This window comes from Notothenia coriiceps, unplaced genomic scaffold (genome assembly GCF_000735185.1).
Source record: "Notothenia coriiceps isolate Sejong01 unplaced genomic scaffold, NC01 NC01_scaffold00024667, whole genome shotgun sequence".
Taxonomy (NCBI): domain Eukaryota; kingdom Metazoa; phylum Chordata; class Actinopteri; order Perciformes; family Nototheniidae; genus Notothenia; species Notothenia coriiceps.
The window spans coordinates 9503294-9515526 of record NW_011357368.1 but is presented as its reverse complement, the minus strand read 5'-3'; the positions used below and the strand labels follow the sequence as shown (position 1 = coordinate 9515526).

The 12233-nt window shown below is 45.2% G+C and overlaps 2 protein-coding genes across 2 annotated transcripts; both read right to left on the bottom strand.

The window, feature by feature from the left end:
* Window positions 1–4711: 4711 nt before the first annotated feature.
* On the bottom strand, window positions 4712–8136 carry LOC104955480 (uncharacterized). Its single transcript, XM_010782807.1, has 7 exons — window positions 8104–8136; window positions 7112–7171; window positions 6287–6469; window positions 6073–6158; window positions 5386–5570; window positions 5025–5290; window positions 4712–4723 (listed from the first exon to the last, which is right to left on the bottom strand). Exons 1-7 carry the CDS (start codon window positions 8134–8136, stop codon window positions 4712–4714), a joined length of 825 nt encoding a protein of 274 aa, XP_010781109.1.
* On the bottom strand, window positions 7798–11438 carry fbxo43 (F-box protein 43). The gene is made up of 5 exons (XM_010782691.1): window positions 10562–11438; window positions 9717–10433; window positions 9261–9363; window positions 8930–9124; window positions 7798–8449 (listed from the first exon to the last, which is right to left on the bottom strand). The coding sequence occupies exons 1-5, from the start codon at window positions 11374–11376 to the stop codon at window positions 8201–8203; spliced, it is 2079 nt and encodes a 692-aa protein (XP_010780993.1). The 5' UTR covers window positions 11377–11438; the 3' UTR covers window positions 7798–8200.
* Window positions 11439–12233: the final 795 nt, after the last annotated feature.

Genomic DNA, 12233 nt, shown 5'->3' with positions numbered 1-12233 from the left:
ATAAAACACACATCCAAAATTAACCATGCAAATATACGTACAATACACACGCATGCATTCGCACCGTCCGTCCTGGGGAGAGGACCCTCCTTTTTCTGTTCCTCTCCCCTTATTTCCCATTTTCCTTAAACTGGGCTCTCGGAATGCCACTTTGACAAAAGGGTCCTAAGGAACAGGAAGGGTCGGTATGCATACGGAATTTGCTGGTACAAACTGGGTAAGTCCCCGGAGAGTCTCCCGCAGATATCAGAGACCCATATCGCTTGGGAAAACAGTACTGTGCGTATTGTTTCTTACTTACACAGCAGAGGTGGGAACCAAAGTCATTGTTCTGCAAGTCCGAAGTCAAGTCCTCCAAGTGCTTTGCTCTCCGCCCACAAGTCCGAGTTCAAGTTCAGTCTTTGGATGCCTCAAGTCAAGCAAGCCAACGTCCTAAACTTTGACAAAAGACGTCTTAAAAACAAGTTACATTATGTGCTTTCACCCAAATGTAATGACATCCGATCACCGAATACTTAATAATGACTGCCTATTATTAGTCCCACATTATAATTAATAATCTCTTTTCCTCATCTGCTGGCTAAATAAACGGTTTTTCTTCTTTCTAATTTAAGTAGCGGATTCAGTAAGGTTTAATGCTAGCCTGACTGGTTTTGACTTGCAAAAGAGTTTTAAGTAATTATTAATGTATAAGACCCTGAGCTAGGAGGGACAGAATTTTATTCCCCTGGACACATGTTATAAGGGACTCACCAATCTATCTTTATGCAAGGGATAATGTTCTAGCGAGCGGTCTCTAGGGGAAAAGGAACACCTGAATCTAGATCCCTCTGACAGGTGGTACTTTGAGCTATAAGTTGTGCTAATACTTGTTGACTTTCTGAGTAACATTTATTGAAGGCAGGACTTATATTGTAACCGAGTATTCCTAAAATCTGGTACTTTATACCAAGTACAAGACTGAACTTCTCCCACCTCTGACAATAAATGCCTGAGTGTTACAAAAAAAAAAACCTCTGCTCTGAAGTGTATTTTCAATTTACAATTCTGACACTCAGCTTTGCTTTCTCCAATATCATTGGAAATGCAGGCCAGGTTCTGCATTCTTTTTTCGGTTTTGCCTAATTTCTTGACTTTTTCCGACGCGCCTTGCATTTTAATCCGTCCCCGTCGCTCATGTGCAGCCTGGCCCTGTACCACTACACCTTGCTGTGCCCTCACCCTTTCCTTGATCCTAGTGTGCCTCTGCAATATGATTGGCCGCATGGTGCCCCAGCTAAATAAAGACCCGCCCCTGCCTGCAAGGATTGCTCAGTAGAGCGGCTGAAGAATTCTGCTCTCTCCGCGACGGGAGTCTGCTCACTTCTAGCGGCATCTCGCGATCGGAGTGTTGGAGACCTCTGAATTAAAGTATCAAAGTCACCTCAGTCAGAAAGGGCTCAAAGTCCCAGTCAAGTCCCGAGTCCATTGGTGTCAAGTTCCAAGTCGAGCACAAGTCTTTTTGGTGATTTTGTCAAGTCGAGTCTCCAAGTCATCAAATTGGTGACTCGAGTCTCGGACTCGAGTCCAAGTCATGTGACTCAAAGTCACACCTCTGGCCTACACAGACTTTGTACATCTCTTACAGCAGAGCACCCCATCAGAGTTTCAGGCCCAAGTCGTTAGCTTTCCCTCTAGCCTTTTTACTTTGGAGGTAGCTATTGTCCTTACCCTGCTGTGTGAAGAGGACAGGGTTATCCAGGTCATCAGAAAGAGATCTCTGGTTCTGTGTCAGTGGAGCGTATCCTGTTCTGGATTGGGCACACTTGGTGGTTTAGGGAAGATTGTTTTGTAGTTCTTCCCTTTAGTAGCTGTCCACAGCCGTTTCCTAGTATGAACAGGGTTGAAGAGGCGCTCTTCCTGGGTGATAACAATGCAGGCCAGCCGGTCGATCACAGGTTTCAGAGCGCTGGGCTCTGCCTGTTGTTCGTCCTCCAAATCCCATGGAAATATTTACTCTTCGGCCTTGCACCCAGAGAGTTCCAGGGAGGACCTACCACTTGTAGATTTATTATCTGTAGATTTAATTACCCCGGTACACAGCCCTCCTGTTCATTTGGAATCCTTGTAGCTGCTAACTAGCGCTTTGAGTTAGCATGCTTTTGGCAACATCTGGTAAAGTGGTGTCATTCCAACCTAGTCCATTCACTTCCACATAACTGTCCAACCGTTGCCATTTTCATTTCCAACACGGCCATCTTCTGTAGAAAGTTTGTGGGAAGTCATCTGTATTCACATGTTAAACAAAGTCTGTGCGGCGGGGAGGAACCGACGCGCCGACCCCCACGACTCCTGAGCACGGGAGTCGGAAAAAGCGACATCCGCCTGTGCGGGAAGAAGGGGAAGGACCGGAACAACAGGTCCTAAACCCGTGACAGGGGGTCACAGCGGCGGGGCGTCCCCGTCGCGGGAGGTCCGAGCCAGGCATCCACCGGCTGGGTCTAAGTCCAGGTGAGCAGCCTTCACCCAGTCCACCGAGACGTGCTCGGCTTTGCCACCCAGGTCGACCACCAGGATCTTGTCCCCGTGCTCCAAAACCCGGAAAGGTCCATCATAAGGGGGTTGTAGGGGCCTCTGTGCGCGTCGTGCCGGGATGAATACCTGGGGTGCCAAAACAACACAACCCACATCGCAATGAAAGCCCTGGCAATGTCTGCGGCTGATGTCGACACGAGAGGAACCGCTTCCGGCCGAGATTGTAGAAAAGCTGCCGCTGCTGACGTGCCGACCAAGGCTCCGCCACTTTAGACATTGGCGGAACGTTAGCGGCTTATGGTCGACAAACGCCGTAAATTCATGGCCTTTCCAGCAAAAATCGGAAGTGGCCGCACGGCCAAATAAAGTCCAAGGAGCTCTCGGTCAAAAGCACCTGTACCTGCGTTCTCTGGACGTCCAGCTGGCGCTGAAAAAGGCGAGTGGCTGCCAAGCGCGCCCTCCACCCACTGCTCGTGCACTGCACCAACGCGTAGTCCGATGCGTCTGTGGTAATGGAGATGGGAGCCGGGGATTGGTGGTTGCGCCAACAGGGCGCCTGAGCCAACGCGGTCTTGACCTCCGTGAAAGCAGACTCAGCTTCTGCCGTCCAGGTCGATCGCCTTGGATGGGGGTCATACCCTTCAAAGCCTCATACAGCTGTCGCATAATGTGAGCGGCCCGGCTCGATGAGAGGGTGGTAGAAAGTCACCCATCCCCAGAAACTCACGGAGCGACCGGCTGGGCTGTGAGCGGGCGAGGAAAAGCCGCAACAGCCTCCACCTTCGGTGGAGGGTGCTGCACCGCCTTTGGTGAGGCGGTGCCCGAGGAAGTCAATATCAAAAACCCCGAACTGGCACTTTGCAGGATTGATGAACAACCCGTGTTGGCTGAGCCTCGTGAAAAGGGCTCGGAGGTGTGACAGGTGCTCTTCCACCGAAGCGCTGGCGACGAGTATGTCGTCCAGGTAGACGAACACGAACGGCAGGTCCCGCAGCACCGAATCCATCAGGCGCTGGAACGTTTGGGCAGCGTTCTTGAGCCCAAAAGGCATCCGCAGGAACTCGAAAAGTCCAAACGGTGTTATCACTGCTGTCTTAGGGACGTCCAGGGGATGCATGGGCACCTGGTGGTAACCAGGTCCACTTTCGAAAACACCGACGTACCGGCCAGATGTGCCGAGAAGTCTTGAATGTGCGGCACCGGGTAGCGGTCAGGTGTCGTGGCGTCGTTAAGGTGGTGGTAATCCCGATGATGACGTGGCGCTTCCCAGCGCTGCTACTACATGGTAGTATTTCAAATCCCCATCACGGACTTGTCGGCAGGCGAAGTGCGCCTCCACGTGTGCAAACCACGCCGCATGCTCCCAAAACTCCGGCAGCTTTACAAAAACATCGCGATTAGCCATGTTCATTGAGTCTTCGGAAACTTTCTCGAAAACGTCAGGGTCACCAGTGTAGAGCCGAAGAATGCAAGTCGGAGGCGCTGTGTAAAGTATGGAACTCCACACTTTATTAACAGGAAACATTCAGAAAGGTAAGACATTAGCTTGTTACTGCATGTGAAGCTAGCATGAATGAACCTAGCTTCCGGCACCCGCTCTAACGGGGTCCGTGTTGCAACACAATATCCTGAGGTGAATTATGTCCTATCACGTGGCACCACAATATGCAGTTAAACACATTGTATCAAGTACAGTAGCAAGGCATATGAATGGACTAAATATTTCAATAAACACTTGACCCACATACTGTATACCATAAGGGAACTTGAATACAGTGAATCTCACCAGTAGTGGAGCAGAGCCTCAGTGAGGGGGGTCTGGAAGGAGTGCAGCCTGTCCTCCGTCCAGCAGGGGGAGGTGGTGAGTCCCAGCCTGGAGAGCAGCTCCACAGAGAGGCTGCTGCTCACCAGGTACCTGCTCCTCATGAGGACCAAATGCCTGATGAAGACACCACCATTTGATACTTCATTTTGTCTTTAAAAGCTGCAGCTTTTGTCAAAAATGTTCTTTGTTAAACCAGGACCACTTTGTAATTATGTTGCCCCCAAGTTCAGTGCAGCTGTTAAAGTTGTATCCTGTTGTAATGTTTACCTGTTCTTCCGCTCTCTGTTCTGGGGAGCTTTCAGTCTCTCTATATCCATCCAGAGATTAAGCAGCTTCTCTCCTGACGTTCCTCGCAAAAACTCCTTTAACTCATCAACGCCTTGTCTATTGCCACAGCAACAGGTACCCTGGCAACAATTATCATGGATATTTTCCTGGTCTCTGTCTCTTCTCCCTACCTCTCTATTCTTCTTAGGCCACTTTCTCTTTTCTTCCCCTCCGCTCTTCTTTTTTCCTTCTTGAAGTTTCTCTCCCCCCCCCCCAACCTGTCTGTGCCCCCATCAGCCAAATGCTGAATGCAAGCTCTACGTTCACAGGATCTGTTTGTGCTGTTACGATGTGTTTGCTCTCCTGACGTGCTCCAACAATCAGAAGTGTCTGCCTGGCTCAGTGCATTGTTCAGCACCTGTTTAACCACTGTGGCTGCCACTTCCTCCAGCTGCACTTCAGAAGACTCTTTCAGAAGTGTCTCCTCTCTAGCGTGCAGGCTCAACTCTGTGTGTGTGCCCTGCAGGATTGGGGTTTTCCCAAATTGAAGATTAGAGGAGGGACAAGAAGAAAACGTACATATGTTCTCCTGCTCAGAACATCTGAATGTTACACTGCATTTTGTGTTGAGATGTTCCATGTGGTCAGAGCATAGACATGTAACATTGAGCATCCTCATTGACCCTGAGAAGTAAGAAAAGAGCTCATATAAGAGTCCTTATCTCAGTAGACTCTAGCCTGCAGTGAACATGGAGGAATCTCACAATGATATACTGTACCTTCTTTTGCTGAACTGTTCTTTTGAGAATGTGAGCATGTTAGGACCTTAAGAGCTTTTTTGTTTTCCTGGTCAGTTTGGGCTGAACAACGCAGCTGTGGGGCTGACATGGGGGTTCCACCTGAACCGCCTTTCCTCCTGTGGATACACAAGACTGGGCTCCACCCAAACAACAACTTGGCTAGTCTGGGAAAGAACAGAAAAAAAATACATTCAGAGAGAACATCATTTTCTCTCACCTTTTCTTTTATGATCAATGTTAATGGAATTACCAAACTTGGCAATTGATATTTGTGTTAAACAACTTTGAAGTGTTATAAATGAGTGCCAGTCAGTAAACTGCTCTTTACAGGGATCTGGCCCAAAGGCTTTTCTCAAGATGCACAAAGAAAGTAGAGCTACAAAAAGCTACACCTTGCAAGTCATGACAAATGCATTCTTTGAAAAGATGAAAGACTGAAGCAAATCTTCTTTCAAATCTAGATAAGCAAGCAAGAATGTTCACGTTATAGCAGAGGTTGGCAAGAATGAAAAGGACTGGAACTGATAACAATTAGTACAAATTAACACTAAGTTAATTTATAACATAGAAATATGTTATGATGTGAATACATAAAAACGTTCGTATAAAGTAGGTCAACTTCATTTGTATTGTTCATGACGTAGTAGGTTTAAACACTTGTACTACCTGTATTCACAGTAGCAATCACTGAGAAGAAAAAAAGGTAATCTTTCTTTGATGATCCACTGGACTCCTTGCTCTCGGTCCAGGCACTGCAAAGGACAGGGAGACACATTCCTGAAGTCAACCCTCTAACCCTATTTGCAGACGTTCTGCTCCTCTGAAAAAACTAATCTATCCACCTATCCATTTTCACATAAAGTGATTATTCATTGCTTACACGGACAGTGTAGCGGTTGTCCACTGGAGAGGTTCTGGCCGGCGCTGTGGGGTCTCCAGTGAGGAGCTGTGATTTGCTGCTGTGCAGGACAGATCGGATCCTTCTGGAGACAAAGTCAGCCGCCCCTTCCACCAGCTCAAACTGCCCCGTCAGAGGGTCGTACTGTAAGGCCTCTGGGAAGGACTGGATAAAGAGGCAAGGGTATAAGAAGGTAGTGGCGTAAAGTAACTAAGTACATCTACTCTTTACTCGTCTGTACTCAAGTTTAAGTACAGTTTTTAGGTACTTGTATTTTACTGGAGTATTTCAATTGTTTTGCTACTTTGTGCTTTTACCGTACAGTTCAGAGGTAAATGGTGTACTTGTACTCCACTGCATGTATTTAACACCTTTAGTTACTTTACAGATCTGGATGAATGATGTGAAATATAATCAAGTGTTAAATCAGACTTAAGTTCCACCTGGAGTAAATTCACAAGCTACCCTGCTGTATACAAAGTCATTCAAACTAGCTGCACCTTTACCAGCTTTGAGAACACTTTCATGATCAATCATTATAAAACATATCATTATTCTGAAATGGACCAATCTGTACAAGGACTACTTTTACTATCGCTACTTTCACTATATGTTGATGCTAATACTTTTGTACTTTTACTTGAGAAACATTTTTGAATGAAGTCACTTTAACTTCTAAAAGTCAGAGTATCACTTCACTCTTGTACTTCTACTTAAGTGCAGGATCTGATTCTTTCTTCAACCTCTGAAGAAGGGAGAATGAGTGTAGTGAAAATCTCCTACATCAACACCTCAGACTAGCCTTACCGGCAGACTTAAGAAATCATTGAAGTGAACCAATACTTCATCAGAGGCCAGAGAGTTCTCCTGCAAATGAAAGAGGCAAAGTAAGGACAAACTGATGGAAACATTGACTAAACATGTCAATAATCCAAACTTATACTCACAAAATTGCCAGCAGTAAGGTTTTGCAACTCTTTAAAAACAGTCACATAAGTAACAAAACCAACTAGAGATCCAAAGAAGTCAATTGAAATGTCTTAAAAGTAAAGATCTCACCTGCTGACACTACTCCACACATTGTTAACCTCAAAAATACAAATGTCCAGTCTTGGATCCAGCTGCTAGGAAGCCATGCAGTCACATTAGAATTTCGGACAGCCTCAAACCTCGGTGTTATTACAGACACACTGCAGGTTGCTATGGAAGTAGACTCATTTTCAAAACACAAGGGGGTGGTAAACAATTAACTGGACCAGAACGAGACAAAGTTAGTGATTTTTTGCTTTCTGAGAGCCAGAAACATTTAATCCTCAAGTCTTAAGAAATGTTTATTTTCTGTGACCATCAACAAACCCTTAGATGTTATTTGGAAAAAAGTTAAAGAGAATGAGATTGTCAAGAGCTAAGACAAGTTACAGTAACACCACTAGATGGCGCCAAACACTAACACATTTATGGGGACTCCAGTCAATGGCGGACCAATCGTTTCACAATTAAGGGAAAAAACACGTGACACGTTTAAAAAAAGATAACATTTATTTTAAAAATACTCTGAAAACACATTTGTAAAAGATGAAAATCTCAATTCCATAAAACATTCTGTACAGTTGATCAATGTGTATAGAACAATACATCACCAGCTAATAAAATCATAGTTCTGCTGATGAGACTTCCTTCACATTCATAATTAAAAAACACACAAGTAAGAACTGTGTTGAAAAAAGGAAGGAAAAAAAAAACAGTACAAAGACAGGCACAAAGACACATGGATAAGTACAGAAGTTGCTCTCATGTACTGGCTCTTTGTTGCCAAGCCTTATCTCCACCATTTGGCAGAGAAAAAAGCTAAAGTGACCCCAGCATAACAAAAAAAAATGACAGTGCACTTTCTGCTCATAGTCTGCGAACATTTCGCTTGCTTTGAGCGCTCCCTGGGAGGATAATGTCCTTCCTGCGGCGGCCTGTAGACTGGCTGCCACACTCTCTGGAGCCATGGAAGGCACACAGGCAGGCAGAGCAGAATTGGAAGGCGCAGTCCGCTGTGCTGCACACCCCCTCCCGCTTCACTGAGTGGCACCTCGCGGGGCTCTGACAGCGGGGGCATGGCTTCAGGGACTCATCGTTGAAGAGCGTTTTGGCAACCTGAAAGAAATATTAAAATGACTTAAGTTTACATAAACTTCCCAGACCAGTCCCTTCAGTAAGATGCATTTTAAAAACCCAATCATTCAATTTGTATGAGTATAGGTATTTGCTGCATGTATGTATATATATATTTATCTAACAATGTTCCTGATGTATAATCGTGTGTATGAGGCTCACTGGTAGTGAATGTAGGGGATTACTTTAGTTGTTATTGTTTGTTTGTGTTCTTTGTAAAAAAAAATCTCTTTGTACATACAATCAGTACAGACCACCGTCTCATTTGTATGAATATATTTTGCTTTTCATCTCTAAATGACAAACACTTATGCATTGTCGAAACAATAAAAATATTTTTGATCAGAAAACCCCAATCATACTTCAATGAACAGCAATCAATACAGACCATAATGTAATGTATATAAACATTACATAATCTATTTAAGGAAATCCAGTTTAATAAAAAAAAATTAGACTCACTTCTAGAAATGTGTCCCTTTTGTGGCTGCAGCCTGAATTCAAGGTGCTGAGCCCTAATTGGGTTAAAGTGCTATTTGCTGAATGGGGGGTGCAGAAGCTGAACGACCTAGATTGGGCCTGAACCGTCTTGAGGGCCGACCTCTTGAGCAGAGCCAGTCTGGTGTCGGCATCAGGGACATGGACACCACCACCGTGCTATAAAACAAATGTTTATAACAGTATTAATAAACTGGGTGTGAAATGTTCAATTACACTGAATTAAAATACAACTGAATCTGCTTTCGTTTCCATACGCAGGAAGATGGCAACAGTTATATATCAGATCTCTAACCTCAAGATCCGCCTCCATTTCACTGAGGTGGCATCTTCTCTTGAAACTTGCTTGCTTGTCTTGTTGGATGATTTCATTCCATTTTTTGCACACCCGACCACACCTGCCCAACAAAAATAAATGTATGCATGACAACAATTGACCCTTTAACACTAGCTGTTTATCAGGCCTCATGTTTCGAGCAATAACCAAGTTTTGCACTAATTTAATAAAATCAATTTTAAAAGCCTGTACCGGTCTGACATAAGCTTCAATGATATGCTGTATGAATTCTGTTCAGAGTATCTCATTTATTTCATTAATGCTGCCATCAAGTTATAAATGACTATCAGTTTAATGAACGATACGTTGCAAATCAACCTACTTTTAACCTTTGAGACATATGGAAGGAGTCTCAAAGTTGTACAATAGATTAAACAAAGTGTTCAGGTAGCTAATTCTGTAAAAATCTTGAACCTGTAAATGCCATGCGGGGTCAGGTGGCTGAGGACCAGGGCCAGGATGTGCCTGAGGTTCCTCTTCTTCAGCTCTGAGAGTATGTCCACCTTCCTCAAGCCCATCTTCCTGCCGATGAGCCCTGCCAAAGGCATGGTGGTCCTGAAGGTCACCGGGGTCTCAGCCAGGGCTGCAGTGGACTTCAACTGCTCCTTCAGACTTGGACTTTGGCCAAAAAACATGTGTGCTTTCTGTTGGCACATAGCATGAACCAGCTGCAGAGCAGGAGTCAGAGACAGATTGACTGGGGTTGTCCTAAAATCTGGATTAGCAGGTGTCATGTTTTCTGGCTTGGCTGTATTTTCCCTTAGTGGAGAGCCATCACCTTGTTTAGCCATGGTCAAATAAGACATCACACTATGTTTAGCAAAAAGTACGCTGCGAGGGTTGGCACTGTCAGCAAAAACCTCATCTTCTTTAGAACGGCTGTAAAGACGGTCTTGCTTTCTTTCCGCTGGGTCATCCTCAGACTGAGAGCCCCCTTCTCTAAGGGTAGAGAGCCTGTGCTGGCGCTGTAAACGGGAGCGCCGCCTTGCCTCTGCCAGATTGGGGGTGTCACAGCTTCCTCTAGAGGCCGACAGCAGCAGCAGCTCCAGGAAGGAGCCGTCATGGTCCACCGAGGAGTCTTGGGATTTATCAAGGGCCAGGGAACTAAAACCACTGTCTTCACACACAGACCTGTTCCAGGGGTAGAATGGGGTTAGATGCAGGTTTCTGAATATTTAAGCAAAAATGTCCTTATTATCGTAATTGCTTTTCCAAGCATTTATAAAAGAAAATGTACAACAAAATCAAGAAATTAGTACCTGATATATTTTGGTGTATGTGAGGATGACGGGGTGTACAAGCCACTTGAGCTGTCATATAGGTTATTTTCCACATGGCTGACTCGTGATTGAGAGTTTTCCTTAGAAGAAGCAGGCAGGGATTTCATAAAGCATGAAGTTTCATTTGGACCTTGATCAGAGGCAGAAATGCTCTCACTGAAATCTGCATCTGTGAGTAAACCTCTTCCCTCAAAGTTGGAAAGGTTACCGGAGTTGAGTTTACCATCTTCAAGAGTGGAGGTCCTTACTTGGGTGAAGAGGATACAACATTTCCTACCAGACAGTGGCAGATCCTGCTGGGATTTTAAAGTGCTTGATGCAAAAGCCCCCGCCACAGTGTCCAGAGAGTCCAGTGATGCACTGAGCCAGTGTTCAGACTTGACTCTGATTGGAGATTCAGTCCTTCTGCTGCATGGGGATCTTGTGTTGTCAGTTTTGTCCGTGGAGGGTTTGGACAGCAGAAGTCTGTGTCGCAACGAGGCATCTCTCTTGTATACTTTAGGCGTTTCGCACCAGTTAACTGCTGTGGGCCGCTGTTTTACTCTGGAGTCTTTAGTCAAAAGTTCCACTGCTTCTCTGGTGTTCTCTTTAGGTGTGACTGCAAGCCAGAGGTTTTCTTTCTCTTTTGGCCTTTCGCTGAATTCCACTGGAGATAAAGCTGGACAGGGGAGCACAGCAGAGAGGCTCTGAGGGCTGTGGTACAGACCCGAGTATCCGCTGTCAGCGCAGTCATCAAAACACTGCTGCTCTTTGAGACTCTCCAGGAACACTTTGGATTCAGGAGTACACTGCATTTTCCTCCTCCCGTTTGCACTTTTGTCCCATTCACCGAATTCTCCAAGAGGGGATGATGGGAGCTGACCTGCAGACAAACATGAGTGAATCCTCAGGGACAGCAAAGCATGAAGTGAGCAGAGGTGGGAAGTAACTAAGTACATTTACTTAAAGGGGACCTATCATGCAAAATGCACCTTTGTACATCTTTTATACATGAATATGTGTCCCCGGTGTGTCAGGGAACTCACCAAGTGTCAGAAAAAACAACCCTCTCTATTTTCCTCCATACCCAAATCTCTTAAAAAGGGGCTGCAACAGATCTGATACAGACTGATCCAGATTTGAACACTTCTATGACGTCACAGAAGTGGCGCTAAGGCTATTGGGCCAACTCCACCAATCAGGAGGAGACAGCCACGGACATTGCCGTTCGAAAGCGCTGGAGACGCTGTAGTACATATTTCAGGCCACCAGATTGTGCTGTTCTCACTGAATCCGAGCATGAAAGGCAGTGTTAAATTGAGCGAAATGAGGAATGGATAACATGCATGATCTGTTTGGTATTTTGAAAAATAAAACGTATAAATATGCCTTATATAGGTATGGCCCTACAATATATTATTCAAATATAGCATGATAGGTTCACTTTAAGTACTGTACTTGAGTACAATTTTGAGATACTTACAGGTAAATGTGTCCTACATTTATTTAATACCTTTAGTTACTTCAGTGTTTCCCATACATGGATTTATTTGTGGCGGGCGGTGCCCCCACAAATAGAATTCTGTTGGAAACACTGTACTTTACAGATGTGGATGAATGATGTGAAATATACAGTGCAAACACAGGGAGCATTTTAGCCACCTTACCTAGC